The 23,684-nt window shown below is 39.7% G+C and overlaps 1 protein-coding gene across 10 annotated transcripts in view; it reads left to right on the top strand.

Annotated features, from left to right (window-relative positions):
* SLC12A1 (solute carrier family 12 member 1) overlaps nucleotides 1-23,684 on the top strand; it is a 93,457-nt gene that overhangs the window by 38,477 nt on the left and 31,296 nt on the right. For all 10 annotated transcript variants that reach the window (XM_032621589.1, XM_032621588.1, XM_032621586.1 and 7 more), the window contains 9 exons: nucleotides 967-1,051; nucleotides 4,341-4,492; nucleotides 5,662-5,769; nucleotides 6,089-6,212; nucleotides 8,003-8,104; nucleotides 10,040-10,195; nucleotides 13,639-13,738; nucleotides 14,516-14,627; nucleotides 22,608-22,748. In XM_032621589.1, coding sequence (XP_032477480.1) covers nucleotides 967-1,051; nucleotides 4,341-4,492; nucleotides 5,662-5,769; nucleotides 6,089-6,212; nucleotides 8,003-8,104; nucleotides 10,040-10,195; nucleotides 13,639-13,738; nucleotides 14,516-14,627; nucleotides 22,608-22,748 — 1,080 coding nt within the window. The remainder of the gene's footprint in view (nucleotides 1-966; nucleotides 1,052-4,340; nucleotides 4,493-5,661; nucleotides 5,770-6,088; nucleotides 6,213-8,002; nucleotides 8,105-10,039; nucleotides 10,196-13,638; nucleotides 13,739-14,515; nucleotides 14,628-22,607; nucleotides 22,749-23,684) is intronic.

The raw sequence follows: 23,684 nt of genomic DNA, 5'->3' as shown, positions 1-23,684 counted from the left end.
TTCTGATGGATTTCATCAGCAGATTTAAGTTAACAAAACACAAAACTCAGACCTTGACTGCATTGATTGCTCAGTTGTATCGATGAGCCTCATGTCCTCTGGTGGGGGAACTGATGTCTACTGAGATTGTGCTTTCTTCAATTTGGTATTTATGGACTCCTACTATATGCCAGCACTGTCTTTTATAAGCAATGAATACACTGAAATCTCTATTTAATAATCCCTGTTAAGTTGAATTCTATTATTTAGAAGTTATGCTGCTTGGAAATTGATCATTATATGATTTAGCCCCCAAAATAGGATATAAAGTGGTATATTATACATGATGTGAGCTCAGCTCAGTGAATTTATATATATTTATGGGCAAGAGAAAAGCCTATTTTCTGGTATAAGCTTAAATTTGCCTCTTTCTTTATGCCTGCTTATGGAAATTAATATCTCCCATTGTAGTTATTCCTGAACTAGATTCCAAATGGGAGATTTGAGGGATTGGAGAATTTAGCAGATCACCTTTTTGCTCAGTCAAAAGTAATTTTTTTTAAAGTAAGCCTAAGCTTAGTACAAAACAAATACACACACAGATATCGTCAATGTGCTGGGTATGTTTGTGTGTCCCCCCTAATACTTTAAGGTCTGATACATCTGCACGAAATTCACAGGAGATAAAGGGGAGGGGAAGGCAGTGGTGAACCAACCAGTCCACTTTTCTATAGAAACTCCCTCCTGGACAGTTATAAATCTCTTCTGTGCAGCACAAAGTTATACAGATTTCTTTATTCTCTCTAAACACCCTGCCTTTGTCCAAAAAGAACTGGAGCTCACCACTTTGCCATCTGCTTGATTTTTTCTTTAGACCTCGCCTCAGGAAGGGTAGCCTAAAATTTTCAAAATACAGAACTAACTCCAAGTGATGTCTGTTTCTTATTCCACTCTATCTCCTCATTCCTCCACGTTATTTTTTCAAAGGATCCCCAAGATGCTATCCCCAGAGGGACCATGCTGGCCATCTTCATCACCACTGTCGCCTACATAGGAGTTGCTATTTGTGTCGGTAAGTTGTATGTCTCTGGTGTCAGAACGCCAGAATTACAAGGGGTCCAGTTGGTTTTCATGTCACGTGGGCTTTCCATGGAACGTAAGTTGAAATTTTTTAAATAGGCAACAATTTTAATTCCCTTCTTGGATGCTCTAGGAGTTTGAATGCAATTAAGCTGTAACACAAGTGTCGGTCAGGGATAGAGTAGAGGTAATCAGATTGTCATTCTACCCGAACACAGAAAGGATCCCATTTTGCTGCTCTAGGTGATGTTTCCACTGCCAAGGAAGCCACCATCTCCAGCATCCTCCTCCCTTGCCTTTAGGAGGCAGGTGAGGAACAGAGTAAGAGAAAAGAAGCCCAAAATACAAAACAACAATGACAAAAGCCTTAGGAAAGTACACAAGATACAGAATTGATGACTGTGTCTCCTCCTTGCACTGCTGTCCCTAATATGGAAATGTCACTGTCACCAATTGGCAGGCAATCAGACTAGACCCAGCTGCCAGCAGTGTGGGCAGCCAGCTCCCACATCGCTCAGTGAGCATAAAATATGTGGATTTGCCTGCTGTTCTTTTTTTAAAATTTATTTATTTTAAACATCTTTATTGAAGTATAACTGCTTTACAATGGTGTGTTAGTTTCTGCTGTATAACAAAGTGAATCAGCTATACATATACATATATCCCCATATCCCCTCCCTCTTGCGTCTCCCTCCCACCCTCCCTATCCCACCCCTCTAGGTCGTCACAAAGCACCAAGCTGATCTCCCTGTGCTATATGCAGCTGCTTCCCACTAGCTATCTATTTTACAACTGGTAGTGTATATATGTCCATGCCACTCTCTCACTTGGTCCCAGCTTACCCTTCTCCCTCCCCGTGTCCTTAAGTCCATTCTCTACGTCTTCATCTTTACTCCTGTCCTGCCCCTAGGTTCTTTAGAACCTTTTTTATGTTCCATATATATGTGTTAGTATACAGTATTTGTTTTTCTCTTTCTGACTCACTTCACTCTGTATGACAGTCTTATTACTCAGCCATAAAAAGAAACAAAATTGAGTTACTTGTAGTGAGGTGGATGGACCTAGAGACTGTCGTGCCTCCGCTTCTTAAGCTGACTTTTGTTCCATGTGCTGCCTGCAGCCACACCTCCTCCTGGTTGGGGGTCACCTCAAGCTTATGCCATTATTGGAGAGGAAGGAATGTGGAACATTCAGAGAAGAAAACTTTTCTGTGCACACTCAGGAATACAGCTCCAGGCTGGACCACTATGGAAGCCCAGATGGCCATTTAAAAGGGCACATCCTAATTGTCCTCTGCTTACTATAAAGGAAATTGATAAAGTACATATATCTGGAGTTGGATTCTTCAGAAAAAAACAAAACAATTAACTTAGGTTCTTTCTTCTCTCACTGTCTCTTATTTCAAGAAATTGGATAATGTTATTAATTGTATTGTTGTGACATTTCCAAATTTAGTTACATGTAAAGAGATTTTATTCCAGTGCTTTAGGAAATCGACACATTTTCTAATGACCTTGAAATCACCTAAATTTCCCAAATGGTTTTTCTTTCTCACACAAAGTAAGGAGGAAGAAATGAGTAAAGGAATAGACCTGACTTCAGAGATTCTTCTCCTTTATTGCTTCTTATGGGTAGAAAAATCTGTGTTCCTATACTTTTTCCAGGGTAAGAAAAGGATAGTCATGGGGTCCTGGGCCTGTCATTAGAGCAAATAATGGTTCATGGCTTGGCTTCATAGGAATTTGGGAAGTTCTACTATGCAGAAGTTAAAACACATGATTTTAAAAAGTCAGCTCAACTAAATGAACAATGCAAAAAGGTAAAATCTGAAATGGATAGTTTTGCTTGGTAACCAACATCCATACTTTCAAGTATTTAAGCAGAGGCTGGCAGGCCACTTCTCAGGGCTACATAAAAAGGATTCCTGCACTGATTATTTTAAATGGCTCTTTCAACTAAAAGATTCTACAAGCTTTAAGTCTTTCCCAGATTCAAAGAGCAGGAATTCCACGACTATAATTGAGGGTTCCCATTAGTATCTGTTGCTGGGACGTCTCTTAAAATAATTAGCAAGGAATGAGAACTCACCCTGCCTGGAGACTGAAAAGCAAAATGAACAGTTTCATTGACTGGCATTTAGTTTGCAAAGTATTTATCCTTCAGGTAGTTCAGAAAAGTTTATATATATATATATATATATATATATATATATATATATATCTCACACCTATCTTCATACCTTTCAATAATCCCATCAAATACATAATGGTGAGATAACAGAAAAATTAATAATAACAGTCAGTGATTAAAATATATATCAAGAATCTTTAAAAAGTTCATAACTCATTTTAGGGAATCTATCCTAGAGAAATGCTTTGAATTACAGAAGAAAGATTTTATGTGCAAAGATGTTCATAGTATTGTTTGTAATGGAAAATAACAGAAATACCCAAATGTATAAAAATAATAGAATAGACTGAGATAAATATTTGATAGGATGTTATTTGACCATGAATATTACCTAGGAAATCTTAATATTTTATCTCAAAATATTTTCTGTATCATTTAAACCATTAAAATTGTATAAGTAAAATTAAAATGGTTTAAAAAAGTTATGCAAAGGGCTTCCCTGGTGGCACAGTGGTTGAGAGTCCGCCTGCCGATGCAGGGGACACGGGTTCGTGCCGCGGTCCGGGAAGATCCCACATGCCGCGGAGCGGCTGGGCCCTTGAGTCATGACTGCTGAGCCTGCGCGTCCGGAGCCTGTGCTCCGCAACGGGAGAGGCCACAGCAGTGAGAGGCCCGCGTACCGCAAAAAAAAAAAAAGTTATGCAAGGAAAATCATTAGTTGAAAATAAGAGCTCAGTTCTCCTAATCACTAGAATTCAGTAATGTCAACCCTTGGGTCTCTCACAGATGAGAAAATAAGTTCTTCTATCTGAAAAACTCCCAATCAGTAGCACTAACCCAGAAATTTGAATTGAATCAATATTATGTGCAAAGCACTGCTGAAAGGAAGGGAGTCTCAATCCCAAGTGTCTTCCAGAGGCAGGCAAAAAGCTAGGACTTAAACTACCCAAGGCAGTGGAAGCGGCAACCTCTTAGAGATAGGGGTCACTCCCAGGCCTCAGAGGATGGGAACTTCCACATACCAGTCAGAGGAAGTGTTGACAATGAAGACAGGATAGGTCAAAGTAAACTAAGTATGTTTTCAGAAGAAAAACCTTAAGGGAGCAGAACCCTTCATATAAAGAAATGACAAGTCTTCGTTGTTTTCCCAGGGGCCTGTGTGGTCCGAGATGCCACCGGGAGCGTGAATGACACCATCATTTCTGGGATGAACTGCAATGGTTCAGCAGCCTGTGGGTTAGGCTACGACTTCTCAAGATGTCGACATGAACCATGTCAGTATGGGCTGATGAACAATTTCCAGGTTCGAACCTCAAAAAATAATAATGTTTATTGCTACTGCTTCCATTTTTAGAACATCATGTATAATGAAACTTCTGACTCCCGCAACACATTGGTTATTGACTGTTTCGAATTCAGCAAGGAACAATTCATGTGGGAGGAAAGGGAGTCATACAGGCATTCATTATGTGGTTACACTCACTGTGGTGGGGAGAGAACAGACAGTTGTATGAATTGCGTCACCAGGGAAAGATTACCACCGCCATTATGCATCTTCCAATCAATTGTGTAAGATTTCCTGGTGGGGAGATGGAGAGAATTTGAGACTTTGATTAGCTAGCACTAGGAATGCATTTCATGCCTGGGCTTCAGCTCAGGAAAAGCCTCTGCTGTGGTCCTGGAGTGTGTGGAGGACAAAGCCAAGAGGGAAATTGTGAGTGGCAGTTGGCGGGGAGGTAAGTGAGGGGAAAGGAACAAGGGAAGTTGGGGAAACTGTGGAACTTAAAACATATTAATTTGTCCGAATGATTGGTGAGCAGAGGGAGAAGCAAATTTGTCGTGAAGGCTTCATTCATCTAGTTTAACAACCAACAAAGAGAAATTAACTCAGCTGAAGTCATTATTCCAAAATATAACTTAAATTGATAGAATCTCATATGTCTCAGATCTAAAATTATGTTTAATGAGCACAGAAAAAGCAAAGGTTTGAAAAGCCTCTATGTGCAGGAAGAACAAGAAAGGCTAATGCCTTTAAAAAGATTGGTAAACAGCTGGGTCCCTCCTCAAACCTTATTAAAATACCACTTTCTGCTGAATAGAATTTCCCATTGTCCAAGAAACAGATGCCCGGAAAGGACAGAGGGGGAACATGTTGTCAAAATCCTTGAAATCATTTCCCTGTTTATTCTTTACAGTATCTTCTGGATGTATTGTGGTGAGCATTTGTTATTTTTATTTAAAAAAACAGAACAAACAATAACAAAGCCATTTCCATTTAGAAAAAACAATTATTAAGAACTTGAGAATGAAGCAGGGGAAAAAATATATGATTAGAAGCAATTAGCTTATTAAAGAGATTCCAAATCACAGAAAGTGGAAAGGGAAGCATCTGCATAAAATTTTGGCTTAAATTTTTTTTTTTTTTTTTAACTCTGTTGGATGAGTCTCCTTACTTGAACCTCTCTCCTCAAGGTCATGAGCATGGTGTCAGGGTTTGGCCCCCTCATCACTGCTGGCATCTTTTCTGCAACACTCTCCTCAGCCCTGGCCTCCCTCGTCAGCGCACCCAAAGTTTTCCAGGTGACAAAGACACAAGGGCATGTGCTTCTCCCCTCCTTCTGTTGCCACTGAACACGGATCAAGCTGAAATATCCATTCTCACCGGCAATCATTTTCTATTGCTTTCTGAAGCAGTTTAATGTTTGCATCTGGCTCCAACGCTGTGTCTGCCACATAGTCAAGATCAATACAAATAATATAAAGAATGATAAACTGCAGTGTTAACTTGTGCTTCACATTATGTATCACTTCGTCTTTCCCCAAATCTTGTTAGAATCACCCAGGGAAAATGACTGTGCATAGATATAAATGACGAATTTCTCCTCTTCTTTTCTATTAGGCTCTGTGCAAGGACAACATCTACAAAGCCCTGCAGTTCTTTGCAAAGGGATATGGGAAAAACAATGAGCCCCTGAGAGGATACTTTCTCACTTTTGTTATAGCCATGGCGTTCATTCTTATTGGTTTGTAGTTTTCTTATTCTTACTGAAAGCCAAAGAATTCTGATTACTCATAGGGTTTTCCTTTGAGCTTGAGACATTACCTGTTTTATGTTTAATACCCCATTTGGGAATACTGGAGTCTGTCTAAGAAGGAAATGAGAAATCCTGTGTGTGGAGGGCCTTTGAGGACTTGAGGTGGGCTTTGGACTTTAATCTCTTCTTTGAATCTGAATGTGGGAAATCCATCCAACCGAAGCCTTCCTCCAACCCACCCAATACTGTCTAAGCCCACTGTGTCCCCCAGCTGCCACCTGTCTTTACATCTCCTGACAGCCAGCAGGAGAGCTGAAGTGTCTGCTCTCAAAATGTGGTCTGTTGACCACCTGTGTCAGAATGAAAATCACCTGTGGGTTTGTTAAAGTGCAGATTCGTTAGGCCCAAGGCCAGAGTTAGAGTCTCTGGTGACGAGGAATCTGATTCTTACAAGTTCCTGAAGTTCACAGACCACTAAGGTTTGAGAACCACTTACCTCAGCTCTTTCTCCTTAAGCTATAATCTCGGCTCCTTCTCCCTAAGCAATATAGAAACAGCTACACAATCTTGGAGAGGCACATGCGTCATGGTTAGCCTGCACATTCCTCACTCCTCCCTAGGGTGCCACGATTGTGGGTGAGCATATTAGAGGAAAAGAGGCAAAGAGGCAAAAGGCAAGGATGATGGTAACTCTGCATAGACAGGCAGAGCCGGATTCAGCAGCGGTGCCAAACGATAGGGGTTCCGCCTCATCACATAAACTCAGGAAGTGACTCTCTGTATCAACACATAATCAGTCTTTTGTTTATTTTTTTTAAATCTATGTTTGTTACATTTGTAAAAATTAAGTAAAAAAGTGATGATGTGTAGATATGTTTCAATTGTGTAATTTAAACTTTAAGACTTCAAATTATTGTCCTAGACTGCATTTACGTGATCAGATAGCCCAAAGTTTTAAAAATCGTATAAATCAAATAATACTCTCAAAGGTCACTCTTTCAGAACGCTGTAGATTAGCTTCGTGGCGCCAGCTTCGTGGCAGCTACTTTTGCCTACTTTCTTGCTGGCATCCGTGTTCTAGAGTCACACCCAGCTGCCACCTACGTTTGCATCACTGAGGTTGATAGCTGTCTGATCTTCAGATGAATGAGAATGTCTCTAAATTATTTTTATATCATACAGTAGACCACCCAGCTAGGATTCAAACATATTGGACATTTAGATACTGAGGTAAAACTTTTTTTGGCAAACCTTGAGAGGTAGAATTCTCTAGAGATGTAGAAAAGTACAAATGACTAACAAAAATTCTGAAAGTCAGAGAGAGCAAGCTGGGTATATGCAGAGATGTATCCAATTAGATGGTTCTGGTGCACTGGTATTTAACTAACCTGTCACCCTGCGGAGCCTTTTGATTGTATACAAAGCAGATAAAGAACACTATGTTTGGTACCTCTGAAATAGCTACAGGGGAGTTTGTCATCTGCCTGGTCTCCAAATACTCTATCCACTTCCACTCGAATCTTCTGTAGGTAGAGGTCTTGATTGTCTATATTTTTTGATTGGTAAGTTTTCTCGTTTCTTACTTTATAGAAACCCTGGCTGAAAATATATTTGTAAATGAGTGCAGCCCCAAAGAAAAATCACTAGCTTCTTAAACTTTGACAGATGCTAGCTATGCTTTCAATTTCCAAATAAAGTCAAGCTTCCAGGCTATAACAGCTGTTCAGCCCCTGGTCTCATCACTCATATGGACATACTCAATTCTGCTTCGTTCACAGCGGAACTGAATACCATTGCTCCCATCATCTCCAACTTTTTCCTGGCCTCATATGCACTTATTAATTTCTCCTGCTTTCACGCCTCTTATGCCAAATCTCCAGGTAAGTTGACTTTTCAAAACTAAAATAAACCTAAGCAAACAGTTTGTCTCAATAAAATGAAATAAGTCAGTGAAAAGTGCCTGATCTGTGTTTATATGTTTCCTTATATCCTAGTGGGTGGTGTAATTCACTTTATTTTGGTAAGTTGGGGGATGACTTCTGAAATAGAAAAAGAATCATTTGAGCAATGGCCTTTTTGACCAACCATAAAGTCAACTTTCTCCTGCAGCAATAAATTATTCATTGCAAGAGAAACCACATTTATTTCAGCAATAGAAAAACACCACTATTTATTTCCAGGGTGAAAGTGACCACAGAAGTGGAATGAATGTATATATTTGCAACTTCCTTACTATCAATTTGTTTCCTGCCCATGGCGCAGAAGAGAAGGACGAGTAGTTCCCACAATTACCTGCTGAGTGCAGTCAGTGCAGATTCACACCGAAGCTGGTGACATCCCTGCACTCCTCACACTGGTGTTTAAAGTGGTGCAAAATTTCACAACAAAGAACCTTCCCCTATCTTTGTCACCCCTCACCTCTTCTTTGCTTCCACCGGCCAGTTAGAAGAAATCCTCATTTTCTTCTGCCTTTCCACCAGAATAGAGACTTGTCTTTATCAACCCTCAGAAAGTTCTTCACTACAAGGACTTTTATCAAGGATGTAAACACATCTTCACTTTATTAGGGTCTACCAGGAACTCAAACCTCCTTTGGAAAACCTGCTGCAAATATGACAAAATATAGGTGGAATCATCCACTCAAGGCCACTAGGCTCCAGAAGATAACTGAAGAATTTTTGTTTCTGTTTTGTTGCCTTGTTTTAAATAGAGAGCAAAAGGTTCTGGTCAGTGAATACAGCAGATCATAGAAATGCGTGCTGCCATACCATGTTGTGTTCATTTTTAAAAAACAAAGTGAAGTAACTGAGGTTGGCAGGGGTAAGAGTGGAAAGGAAGGAGGAAAAAAGGAAGAGAGAAAAAGAGGAATAATAGAAAAGCACAGAAACATACACACACACACACACACACACATACACACAGAGTCAGACTGAGAAAAATAGAGGCATTTCCAGTGATGTTCTTGAAGCGCTATTTCCATCTTGTGGCCAATTTGGAAATTGCTCTTGAAGACGGAAAGTTCTGTTGTGTTTTGGCAACTCCAAATTTAAAATATGCTTTACCCATAGACCAAATGTGCCGTTCAAATCGGAGCTTCTTTATCCTGACCATACTGTCTCCCAGCTTCTTTCATTTCAGGGAACTAATAGAACACGGAAACCCTCATGCATATATGAATGGTGAGAAATATTTTCTTTGCAAAATGCATGATAAATTAATGCATCAGGTTTAAGAAGCCATTACAGAAAAATTTCTCCCTCTTTTGCCATAGATTATTATTTCTGAAAGGGCAGGCACGATCTTCTTAGAGTAAAAGCAGAGCTAGCACGAAGTCAGTGGATTGACTTTTGATGACTGCTCTGCCTTCCCCATGGGAACAATAAGCCTATTGTCTTAACCTTCTCTTTCTTGAGCCACCAAGGTGTTCACCCCCCAAGCACCCCCCCCCCACCCCGCTACTCCCCACCCTTTCCATCTCTCCTGCCTCCTTTCAACTCTTGATGGCATAGATATCAGATGCTTAGGGATTCGTTGTTTGGGAAGACATCCTGGCATGCAGGAAGTGCGGAGGGGCTATGACTGACACATTTTCTACATTTCACAGCTTTCTTATTTGGTGTAATTACACCTTCATAGGCCAGGGACCAAGATCACAGAAAGCAAATAATAGAGTTAGGAACTTGACCTAAAAGTTCTGATTTTTATGCTAGGAAAGAACACATGTTACCTACAGTCTAATAATACACAGTGGTATGATGGTGATAGTGTGGAAGGTTTTCTTGGGCACATATTTGTCTTTTTTTTTTAAATTTCAGGATGGAGACCTGCATACGGTATTTACAACATGTGGGTATCTCTTTTTGGAGCTATTCTGTGCTGTGCAGTCATGTTTGTCATCAACTGGTGGGCAGCTGTCATCACCTATGTCATTGAGTTCTTCCTCTATATCTATGTGACTTACAAGAAGCCAGGTAAGATAAGATGGACTTGTATTGCAGGGGGTTTCCTAAGAACTCTAACTATCCATTCACTCAACAGATGTTTATTTGGCAGCCTCTATGTGTCTAGGTGTGCCATGTGTTTGGTGGATATTAATAATATAATGTAATATGATACAATAGTTAAACTCGTTGAGCACCTTAAATATACTCATTTAATCCTCACAATAGTGCTGTATATTAGGTACTATTAGTCCCATTTTACAGATGAAGAAACTGGAGTTCAAAGAGATGACCACTCGCTGAGGTAACCGTCAGGATGGGATGGAGCTGATATTTTAACTAGAGTGTGTATGATACCAAGCCCCACAAGCTGTCCACTGTATCACCTTCTAAAGTCCTGATAAACGAGATATAGTCCCTGTCCTCAAGAAGCACAGTCTTACACATAAGCACTTAACTATACTACAATATAGCAAGCACCGTGAGAGTGACATGAACAAGTTACTGAGAAAAGGAGAAGAAATGACTAAGTGTGAGTAGAGATGTACAAGAAAACTTCCCTGGGCTTCCCCGGTGGTGCAGCGGTTAAGAATCCACCTGCCAATGCAGGTGACACGGGTTCCAGCCCTGGTCCGGGAAGATCCCACAGGCCGTGGAGCAACTAAGCCCGTATACTACAACTACTGAGCCTGCACTCTAGAGCCCACGAGCCACAACTACTGAGCCCGTGACCCACAACTAGGAGCCCCGAGCACCTAGAGCCCGTGCTCCGCAACAAGAGAAGCCACCGCAATGAGAAGCCTGCGCACTGCAACAAAGAGTAGCCCCCGCTCGCCACAACTAGAGAAAGCCCACGTGCAGCAACGAAGACCCAACATAGCCAAAAAAAAAAGAAAGAAAGAAAATAATTTATAAAAGAAAAGAAAAACTTCCCTGGTTCATGGCTTTTGTTCCCAGGGTCAAGCACTCAGTAGGTACTTATAAATATTTGTTGAATGAACACATAAGCTACTTTAAAAAAAAAAAGGCAAGAGACTAGGATTGGTTAATCAGATAGAGCCAGGGAAGGTTATTCTAGGCAGAAGAAAAAGTGTGAGTGAAGTTAGGAAGCATGCAAGTATGTGGCGTATTTAGGAAGCTCCAAGGCCTTTAGCACGATGGAGTCCTTGGGTGCTGAGGAGCAGGGGCCTGAAGGTGAGCCTGGAAGGGTAGGTTGGGCCAGATGAACAAGCTTAAGTGTCGTGCTAAAGAATCTGGAGCAGCAAGAAGCTGCCACAGATCATTCAGTTGGATCTGAACTTTGGATGTTACCTCTAGAACCAGTGAGAAGGATGGATTGAAGCTGGGAGAGGCTAGAGATTAAGGAGTGCAGTACTCAGAGGTCCAGTCTCAGGGGCCAGACAGGCCCTGAGCCATCCTCACACTCTCCTTACCATTACTCCACGAGTAAGATAGAGAAGGTAGTAACTACTTTGGAGGGTGTGCTTTTGTTGCTTTTCTTTATCACTTTATCCATTTTTAACAGCAGGTATAATTTATGTATGGTAATATTAACCCCCTTTAGATGTACAGTCTGTAAGTTGTAACAAACTTACCCAGTCTTGTAACCAACACCATAATCAAGACAGAGGAGATTTCCGTCATCGCTAAAAGATTCTGTGCAATCTCTTCCCCCAAACTTAGCCCCTAGCAACAACTTTTCTGATTTCTGTTCCTATAGCTTTGTCTTTTCCAGAGTATTATGCAGAACCATATAAAATAGTGTATAGCCTTTGTGTATGCTTTCTTTCACTTAACATGAGGTTTTTTAGATTCATCCATGTTGTTGCAGGTAAAAGTAGTTTGTTCCTTTTTGTTGTTGAGCAGTATTCCATTGTATGACTAGATCTCAAATTTTTAAAAAATGAATTCACCTTTGATGGACCTTTGGGTTGTTTCCAGCTCGGGGTGATTACATCTAAAACTGCTATAAACACACAGGGCTTTATGTGGGCATATGTGTCATTTCTCTAGGAGTGGGATTTATGATTATATAATAAGGTGTACACATAACTTTGTAAGAAACTGCCAAACTGTTTCCAAAGTAGCAGTATCATTTTCCCATTCCTAACAGCAGTGAATGGAAGTCCTAGGTGCTCTGCATCCTTGGCAGCACTTATTACTGTCAGTTGATTTTTTTTAAAAAAACATTCTAATTGGTGTGGTTTGGTCTGCATTTTCCCAATGACTAATGATGTCAAACGCCTTATTTGCCATCCACATATCTTCTTTTGTCAAGCATCTGTTTAATCTTTTTGCCCATTTTTTGAGTTGTTTGTTTTCTTATTATCAGTTGTAAGACCTCTTTATATATTCTAGATGCAAATCCTTTAGCAGTACATGTTTTGCAAATGTTTTCTGCAGGTCTGTGGCTTGTTTTTTTCATTTTCCTTACAGTTTTTTTTGAAGAGCAGACATTCTTAATACTTATAAAGTCTAATTTATCATGTTTTTCTTTTATGGTTGGGCTTTTTTTGCTTCTATTCTATCTTTCCCTAATCCAAGGTTACAAGCTTCTTCTGAAAGTTTTAACGCTTTAAATTTTTAGTTTATGTCTCAACCATTTTGAGTTAATTTTTGTATATGGTGTGAGGAATGGCTCAAGGCTGATTTTTTCTGCATATAAATATCCAATTGATTAATATGGTTTTTAAAGAATGAAATAACCTAAGGTATGCTAAATGCCCAGTGCATAGTCAACACAATCAATATTAATCTTCTTTATCTCCAGATAATTATATCTCATCATTTCCTGGCTATTCTGAGCAAGACTGGGGAGATGGCTCTGTCTGCCATCTGGGATGAATCTGTACATTCCCATCAGGGACTTCTTATAAAATTTAGAGGATCCATCCTAATATTTAATTTTTTAAATTAAGTCAGGACATGGCAGTGCTTACCTCCCTTATTATGAAGATTAGGTCCTAAAAAATCAAATTAAAATGCTTGCTAAAGACTGACCCTCTTCACGGACATCTGGAAGTAAGAATTCCCAAGCTATTCAGTTTTATTATTCAAATATAAAGATTGCTGCACACTGTCTATGTATGCAGAAATGCCTCTTTTCTTTTTCAGTTTAAGAATTTGTGAAGACCTCTTGAATTTATTCAGGGGCCTGACCATTTTCCCAAATCTATCTGCCTGCAATGTAGTTATAACACAGCCTATCCCACCGAGTAAGGTTTCTTAGGCTGCAGCTCTAAAGTCTGATCCTTAGCTGGAAAGAGAGGTCTCACTTCTAAGAATTCACAAAGTGTTCATGGAAGGACACACTGCTCTTTCTAGGAAATACTACATTATGTTTTCTCTTATTTGGGCGTTCGTCACTGCTGACGTAGCCAAGGAAAATCATAGAAGGGAATGGCTTATAAAATATTCACAGTATACAGAGGGAAGGTGGGTGCTTTTATGCCAGATTTCTCCTTCGTCCACAGATGTGAACTGGGGCTCCTCCACGCAGGCTCTTTCCTACGTGAGTGCTTTAGACAATGCTCTGGAACTAACTACAGTGGAAGACCATGTGAAAAATTTCAGGTAAAACTGGCTTCTCAGGCATCCTGGTGTCATTTCACATTAGAAGTAGCTTTCCTCTATGGGAGACCAATGCACTAGTCACACGCTTTATGGATATATTCTAAGATAGGCAGTCTTACAGAACTGCCACATTTTCATGACAGCACCTCCTATGAATTAGTGCTTCTTTTCTTCTACTCTGAGCTGTGCCCACCCCCAGCTATAATCTCTCATAGTGCTGGCTGTCATCTTCCATGAACAGATAGAGAGGGGATCTCAGTGACATGCTTTCAGAGAGATGTCCCCAAATCCCTACACACATTAATCATTGTTGCTGTCTCCATTCAGCTCACGGCTTTGTGGCTTACTGAATTCCCTTAGGAGAAGTTACACTCTAAGTTCTTCATTAGTTATATCTTATTTTGAATGGAACCTCAAACCACAAGCTTTGAAAGGAGGGTGAAGGAAAATAACATGAAAATACTGGTTGGAGAAGGACTGGTTGTATTGGGGATTTGGGATAGGGTATTGTCCAGAGGAAAAAGGCAGGGGGAACCCAAGACTACCTTTTCCTTACTTTACATTTTTACTGTCACTAACTAAACTAAGAATACAAAGATGGCAAGATTCGCAGCAAGCCATGATGATTCAAGACTTCTAGTGAGAAACCCAAGAAACAGGAGAGCAGGTGTCCCATTTTGCCAAGGCTTCTGCACCAGCCCATTCCATTGGGGTGGTTCTGGGCTCACAGGCTTCTTGCCATGGCCAGTTCTCACATCTTCTCTTCTCCACTTCCAGGCCCCAGTGCATTGTCTTAACAGGGGGGCCCATGACAAGACCTGCTCTCTTGGATATAACTCACGCCTTCACCAAGAACAGTGGCCTTTGCATCTGCTGTGAAGTCTTTGTGGTAAGAGCCACTTCATCCCCTGAAGGTGCTTTTTCCTCCCTGCTCACTTGTGTTCTTTTACATGAGCCTAACACGTACACACAGTGATAGGAGAATGGCAAGGCAGTTTGGACAAGGACGCTTTTCCTTGATTCATATAGCAAGGACTAGCAAGGGCCCATGATCCTGAATTTAAATGAGTGGATAAAATGTGTTTCAGATTTCACAAGAGACCAACTAAAAGTGATAAATATTTCTAAATGATGGCCTTTGAGTCAAGAAAAAGAGAATTGCCTCAGAAATTAAATGAAAAGATTTGGGGTGATAACTGTCCCCAGAAATATGAAAGGATAGAATAAGCCAGAGAGCACTATTAAATAGATTAAATGATGAGGAGAGAGCCAGACAGAATGGCCTTAAATGAAAGCAAGTAGAATTTAGATTAAATATTTGGGGCTTCCCTGGTGGCGCAGTGGTTGAGAGTCCGCCTGCCGATGCAGGGGATGCGGGTTCGTGCCCCAGTCCGGGAAGATCCCACATGCCGCGGAGCGGCTGGGCCCGTGAGCCATGGCCGCTGAGCCTGCGCGTCCGGAGCCTGTGCTCCGCAATGGGGGAGGCCACAACAGTGAGAGGCCCGCGTACCGCAAAAAAAAAAAAAGATTAAATATTTGGATAAACTTGATGACACTACAGATATCTAGGGAGTTAAACCAAGTTTTCCATGCCTTAGATAAATATTCAGAGCTGAATGAGTTCCTTTTTTGTTCAGGAAGTATGTGGTAGACTAATGATAACTTATTCATGGTTTTCCCAGGAGGTATTCAAAGTAGATGCTAGACATTTAACCATAATTATTGACCAATCATCAATCTATAAAGTGAGGAGAAAGCATTAAAATTATAACAAAATAATAAGTCTAAATTCTCCAAACCAGCTACTTCTACTTGTATTCAGACAGTGTGCTCTCACGTGCTCTCTCTCTGTGTGTATGTCTCCCTGTTTCTCTCTCTCTCTCATGCTCATATACCACTCAAAATCCTCAACAGTGCCAGTGTATTATTATTGTACTTACCTATTCTTCAAAGTATTTTCCTACAGTTTTTCTTATTTCAATCTACAAAACGGTCTAGTAAGGCAGAGAGGAAAAGAAGCCCTGTTCTCACTATACTGATTAGAAAAGCGAGATTCAGGAAAATTAAATTATGCACAGGGTCACATGACAAGAAAGTGACAGAGCCAGCATATCGGTCCAAGTCAACCAATTGTGCTCTGTGTTACAGCATGAGAAAGCCTTAGCAGACTTGTATCCCTGAGAGTGCTGTTAGAATCAGATACCACTCCCTAAACTTCCAATACTTGCCAGGGAATAGGGCTGTCAGGAGGCTACGTAACCCTGGGGCCAGCCGACTGTGCAATGATGCAGGGGTTAATTCACCACATGTCATCATGACCAGCACTTAAACATCTTTTTACACTTGGCAATACTCTAAATGCAATATGAAGCAAGATGGTCATATTCTCTTTCCTCTAAGTGCTTATATGATAGTAACTCAAACAATATAACTCAATGTAATAATCCCGTAGGCGGTAGAGGGAATCCTACTGACTACATAAGATTGACAGGTTAAGTAATGACCAACAGTGACTCCAGAGGATTTTTAAAAATCTTATCAAGCACCCTTCTCTCATCTTTGGTGCCCTGGATTAATGGATTTCATTTTGGCCAATAAAATACAGGAGCCAGGTTTGATGGAATAAGCAGTTTGCGGGGGTTTTTCTTCTCTAGCAATTTAGAGAAAACTTAGTTCAGCAGGCAATAAAATATCTTTAGGACAGGAGAAATGAACTTGGAGTATAAACAGTCATATATTAGCAAGGGAGAAAAGGTCTTTTTTATAGAGATGAGATATTACTTTAAATTAACCCTTTGCTGCTTTAACTGTAATAAAAAACAGTATGATTCTGGAATATCATTTCATGTGAAATAGGTACTTAGGTCTGTATCTCTAATGGCCCTGGTTGTTTGACATGTATATTGGACCACTTTATACATCACTGTGCTGGTCCCTCTGAGTAAGGCCCAAGAGCCTTGCTCCCAGGTGCTGAGGTTCTCTTGGGGACAGAAAATAGTTACTGTATCAGTTAATGACTTTCCAGTTAGCTACTCTCTGTGAGCTCCTGGGGCTGCAGATGCAGTCAGCATTTTTCAACTCCATGCTCAGTTGTCAATCATCTTTGCAAAGAAACAGATGGAAGGGGATGTCGTGGAAGTTGACCTACCATTAAATTTTTTTTCCCAAGAGCATAGTGGTTGGTGGTTAGGCCAACCTTGTGGCAAAGGTTAAACGGTAACAATGATGTTGAGAGATAACAATTTAATTTTTAACTCTAGGAAGCTCATGCTTATGGACTTTTGAGACACACAGTCAAGTTCTGAATCACTGTTTTGCCACCTATTAGCTGTGAGTCCCTTGGGCCCATAATTTATTCTCCCTATGCCTCAATTTTCTCAGGTATAAAATGGGCATAATAATAATGATGATGATGATGATATGATGATGATAGCACCTACGTTTGTTACAGAGTTGTGAAATCTGTAAGATAAGCTTTCTAGTAGTCAGCTCAGTGTCTGTCAAATAGTAAATGCTCAATTAATTTTAGTTGCTACTGTTGATAGTTATTATTATGGTATATTTTCGATATACCACGGTTAACATTTTCATTCTGAAAATATACCCCCTTCAACAGAAACCTAAAACACCCTCTCTTAGAGAAACCAGGTCAAAACTTTGGATCTTGGACTCTTAGGTATCCAATGGCTTGATCAGGACAGAATAGTGAGATACGCACTCCCACCCAAATAATCACCGAACAGCAGGCTCTGTGCTCCATCCCTCTGGTGAACTCCAGTTACTGTGAAGTGCTGACATGAAGTGCCATACACTACAAGGAAGAAGCAAGACTCAGAGCTCACTGGCGTTTCGATGCTGGTGGGTAGACAGAAAACATATGCCCCCAGCTGCCATTTCCTGCAAAGAGGCATTTTTAAAGGACTAGACATTGTAGCCCTGGAAGCTGCTGAAGTTGAAATTAAGAATTATTCTTTTGCTGGGCCCCAAGCCCGCACTACAGCCTTCCAAATATTCAACTAACTCTTACACTCACCCATCAGAGCCTCTTCCTACCTCTTGCCTTATTCTACTAAGCCTAAAGATTTCAAATGAGGGACCCCTCATCAGGACCAATTGGGGGATACTTTTTAAGGAATCCAGCTTGGTAACTTAAAATAATGTCTATTCTTCTCCTGTAAATTACCTTATAATAAGTCAGTGATACACTTATATCCCAGAAGCCTTTATATTCAACACGTAATTTTCTTTTTCTTGGGTGCCTCACTCCTCTCACCATATGAAGACTACGAATAGGATTCCACCTTCTAGCACCCCTTCGCATTTCTGAGCATAGCTAAGTTCAGTGGGTTCAGCAACAGGCAAATATTAAGTCAAGGGTTGTGAGCTCCACCAATTCTACCCTGTGTACCGTGGCTTAAAAAACACTGCCTTTCTTTGTCAGTTAGTTTCCTCCCTTATTCGTAGTAGCTGGAGAGATAGTAAAACCAATCATTGCAGATTACTTAGTTTGGACTTATGTACCCTTAATTCTTTGGGTACACTACATTCAGTTCTAAAAAATATGACACTGTCAGCTCATCAAGTGAAAAGGCATCGTGCTTCAGCAGTCACTCACTCATATACTTCTCAGTTTTGCATTTAAAGGAAGGTTTTTTTTTTTTAAATTAAAACAAATATACTTTAAAGACAGAAAGGTGGCCCAATTGATCTGGGATTTAAAATGCCAATCAGATAAAGTCATTATTGCCAGAAAATGCAACACTTACTTCTTTTCTAAATTTTGTCTTAAAACTGCAAAAGGCTTTCAAGTTTACGGTGGCATCTTTTATTAAGTACATTGTGTTGTGTTGGCTGAAAAATAAGATTTGTTTTTTAGATTGCTTCTATTTTTTATTTTGAAGCGTTAAGAAAAATATTAGGGTGAATCATGTGAAATTTACATCTTTGGATGTCAAAAGCTGTTGAATATTGGCAATTTCATATGACGAAACTATAGTCAATAAAACAACACCCATATTCTACTTCTCCTAATTAACAACAGTTAGCATTTTTCTTAGATGCTTCCACTCACTTTTTAAATGAAATAAACCACTGCACATCAAGCTAAAGTCCCCTTTATAGCTGCTCAGCCCCAGGGATCTGTCTCCAAATGCAATGTTATCTGAGTTTGACTGATTTTCTTCTAGTCATTTCACCTATGTGTACCAAGATGTAGATCTATTTTGATTAATGTTTTCCTACTCATTAATATTCTTTAAACCTTGATTGTCCTGAATAACTTTTGAATAACTATTCAATAACCTTGAATAACTTTTGACCAGCTTCCTCATATAGATCCCCTTTTAACAAGATATCATCCTGTTACCCTTTCTCTCTCTCTCTCTCTCTTTTTTTTTTGTTGGAAAATTTACAAAATATCTTAATAAAACCTAAAACTCTCTTTGAATTCAAAGAATCTCTTAAGAAAATTAGAAAATTCAGGTAAGACAACCAACTTTTAACTCTACGGCTTATGGAGGGCAGTTCAAGCATAGATAACGCAGGGAAAATAAAAATTTTCATTTTTTTTTTCTATTGTCATCCTTCTTTTAATCTCAACTTTCACCTCCATCTAGAAGAAAATGCTTTTTTTAGATGAATTTATTCTCTTATAGTCATTAAGTCTCTGTCACGATGTTAATAAAATGATGACATGACAAAACATGGGAAGCACGAGGTGACCTATGACTGGGCACTAGGATGCATGCTGAGATGAAATATGCGCCCAATCAGAGAAGGAAACATTTTTTTCCCCACAGTTCCAGCCAGAGAGGCAAGGAAAGCAAAGCCAGAGCAATAAGACTCTTCACGTTTTAAAATATAAGAGTTGGAAGGAACACTGCATTTGGCCCAAACTCCTCTATTTGATCCCAATAATAGTGGAAATCCTTTGCAAATTCTTTTTCATAATATTCATTTATTTGAAGTAGTGTCACGTCAGTTTCTTCTCCAGACTCAATAATTAGAATTCCCTTACCCCTTTCTCAATCGATGTCAAAGTTATAATACATACAAAAATTTTAGAGCTTCTTTGTTCACATCCTGAATTAATTTATATACTCATATTTTGGATCCTAACTGAGCTAATCTCTATAATATTTTAATTGGGTGGTTAAATTCATTTTTGTGACTATGATGTATTTGAATGTTGAATAATTATATTCCAGCGTGTCTTCCCTTTCTGTTAGTTTGCTTTTCCCATACTACATTTGTATTGTAGCCTTGCCTCACATTAATAAGTGTGCTACAAGGATATTATAATTGCTTTTAGCCAAGAGAGATTCTACGTGAAATATTTTTATGACGTCTCAATATGGCAAATTTAGGCATTAAAGTAAATCTCTCTGTCACATTAATGTTTAATTTGGATTTTTTATAATACTAATAGATATGTATTAGACTATATTTATTGAAATAAATGCCAGTTTCCCCAGGGGTTCAAAGTCATTGTGGTACAACTCAATATACTCATAGTCTGATACCTTTCCTAGCTGTTGGTTATTCTTCTGTGTCATGGTTGTTGTTACCATTCAGCTTCGTTGAATAAAATATTTCTTCTTTCCTTTGCAGTTGATAGTGTCTAGGATGACCAAGAAGGACTAGTGGTTGAAATGCATTGACAGTTAGAACCCTGAGCAAAATTTGATCTATAATGACATGTTTCCTCAGGCTAGGTCTTCTGGTTTAATAACTATCCTTCCTATGCCTTTACCTTCTCCATCTTCACTGGAGATTCTTATTTTTTAACTGCAATGTAAGTTATCCAAACTGTTTTGATATGTTGGTAAGTTCTAGAAAATATTCTGGTAAAAATAAGTACAAAAGGGCTTCCCTGGTGGCGCAGCGGTTGAGAGTCCACCTGCCGATGCAGGGGACACAGGTTCGTGCCCCGGTCCGGGAAGATCCCACATGACACGGAGCGGCTGGGCCCGTGAGCCATGGCCGCTGAGCCTGCACATCCGGAGCGCAAAAAGAATCTGACCAATTTAAACAAAATGTTAAAATGGAAGTGACCCAGAGAATATTAGTGTTGTATAATAGACATATAATATGTGCCACAAATATAATTTAAAATTTCTAGTAGCCAATTAAAAAAAGTAAAAACAGGTAAATGCAATGCATCCAGATTATTATCATTTCAATATACAATCAGTATAAAAGTATTAATGAGATATTTCAACATTCTTTTTTTTCATACTAAGGCTTCAAAGTCCAGTGTATGTTTTACATTTCCAGTACCTCTCTGTATGGACTAGCCACATTTCAAATGCTCAATATCAACATGTGCATGAGGGCTAATCATACTAGACAGTGATGGCCTAGATAATTTTCTTATTGTTATAAATGTAGAGCCCACATTGAGAGAGAACAAATGGCATACCCAGGTATCAGCTAGACAGTGCCAAGAGCCAGATCTAAACCCTACACTCCAGCTCCCAGTTGAGCACTCTTTCAGCTCTGTTGTAGAACAGACACAGTGGTGGAATAAGGTCTGGGACTTCAACAAGATTGTGAACACTCTTTTAATTATAATAAAAATCAACTTTGGATGAGCACTTACTATATTCCAGACATCATACTAGGTAGTTTATCATGACTGCTTGAGATGACCTTGCAGGATAGCTATTTGATCCCTGTTTCCAGAATAACTTATCAAAGCTCAGACATCATTAACTACCTCCAAGGTGGCCAAACTTAGAAGCCAGTTCTGTCTGACCACAGAACCTGGTATCTTTTTCATACACACCACGCCCTTTCTCTCCAGGCCAAGACCCTCTAAGACTACAACTCCAAGCATGATCTGAGGACAAGCAGCACCTGTGTCATCTGGGAGTCTGTTAGAAATGCAGAATCTTAAGCCCCATTCCAGTCCTGCTCACTGCCTGTCACCAAGATCTGAGGTGGTTAGTAAGAAATCTAAGACAGTTCAGTAAAATACCAAATCTCTCTATGAACTGAAAGAACTTCCCAGAAAAATAGTACATTTGTACCTTTGTCAGGGACATGGTAGATAATCAGAAATACCTTTGGGATCGATTTGAAACATGCAAAGAATAGCGCTAGCTTGGACATTTAAGGAAGAAGAAACAGGAACAGAAATTTTAATTAAAATGAGTTTCCAGAACTCAAATCTTGGAATTATAAAATGCTTCACCTACCGCCGCAACACCTGCCTCCTTCTCTCTTAATCTGTTCTTCCTATGCCATAGGTATGTGAATTTCTAATCCCACCAACTTCATTGAGTAGTGGGAAATGTTAATTCGAATAGGAGTATGTCAACATTACACAGGGAAAAGTGGTACAAAGGCATCTTCACCATACACGAAAAGCAATGAATGGGCCTAACAGAATTGCCAAGATGTGGTAGTTCCTGCCAGGATTTGCAGCTCACCATATTTTGGCTCCCAAGAGCGCTGTCGCATTTCTTGAAACTGGGCTCTAGCTGAGATTTCCTTGGTGTTCCTAAATGTGGCTCTCGCTTTTGAGTCGAAGGTTGATTGTGAATTTATCCTGAACTTCTTCAATCACATTTTCAGTATTTTTCTCACGTGCCATGATGCCCTCAGCTCTTTCTTTTGACATGAGGCAGTTAATTAAGTAGGCGCTAATACATCTAGACATTCTGCATGGAAACTGAAAACTGTGAGCAACCCAGGTCCTCTCCAGAAGGCTGAGTTTCTGTGAATCCTGTTTAGTGAGGTGTTTCCCCCTCTTTCCCATTTCTTAAGTCAATGGGGGCATTGCTGGCTATTTCTGTCCTTTAGAAAACAACAGCAGCGTGATGTATAATACCAGGGCTTCTAACCAATATTTGATTGTGTCATGCAGGGACCGCGCAAGCTGTGTGTTAAAGAGATGAACAGTGGCATGGCAAAAAAGCAGGCCTGGCTTATAAAAAACAAAATCAAGGCTTTTTATGCAGCAGTGGCAGCATATTGTTTCAGGGACGGTGTCCGAAGTCTCCTTCAGGTAAGGCTGGCATTGAGGGAATGAGTACAGAGGCAAAAGACAATTAGCACTCCGTTTTAATGAAGCTCCCAAATGGAATGGCTCCAGTAGGCAGACTAGCATCAGAGATCAATGCAGATGGTTAAGGAATTCATTTTGAATTCCTGGGGATAGGCAAAGCTAAACAGAAGCAGAGAGGTTCTATTACAATGAACTAGGAGTGATTCACTGGAAATGGAAAATGAGGTTGCCTTTGGCCAACAGCATATATTCTGTCCCCATACTTATTGAAATGCAAATTTGTTCTGATCGTTGACATTCAAGATCCTATTAAAACTTCAAACTATTTTACATCTCATACTGAATATAGCAATGCTCAAGTCAGGCATTCTTTTCCTTTTTCTTTTGCAAATGGTGTGAGGGCAGCTGCAAGACTGGACTACATAAATTCCTGGTGATCCCAGGCATAAAATCTCCCTCTCCTCCTAAAATTATTTCCAGAATGTTAAATAAAATGTAATAATATCTGTGGTTCAACACTAAAGCCCACAGTCCTTCCATCTTTTCTCCCTTATTCTTCCCTTTTTCCTCACCTTCTATAATAAATATATAGAGTCCTTCCCTAGTTCTGATTTTCATAATTTAGAATGCCAGGGAATCCTAAAACAATCCAAGAGAAACTCAGAATTATAGGGCTTGGCTTTCCTAATAATTTGGGCTTTAGTATGGTTGGAAAACCTGATTCTACATATACTAAGTGATGTATTTAGGTTTTAGAATTGCACCTACAGGAGTGTCAAAATTCAGGATTGCTTCCAGGTAACTCTGATGGCTTATACAGGCAAGAGAGAAAACATGTTGATTAAATTGTAATATTTTGGAGAGTAGAAGTGTTTGATGCACTTCTGTCTGCAGAGAAACCATTTCTGGAAGATCCAGTACCCCCATGAGTCTCTT

Source organism: Phocoena sinus, chromosome 2 (assembly GCF_008692025.1).
Source record: "Phocoena sinus isolate mPhoSin1 chromosome 2, mPhoSin1.pri, whole genome shotgun sequence".
Taxonomy (NCBI): domain Eukaryota; kingdom Metazoa; phylum Chordata; class Mammalia; order Artiodactyla; family Phocoenidae; genus Phocoena; species Phocoena sinus.
Note: the sequence above shows the minus strand (reverse complement) of the source record. Positions and strands in the feature narration are given on the sequence as shown.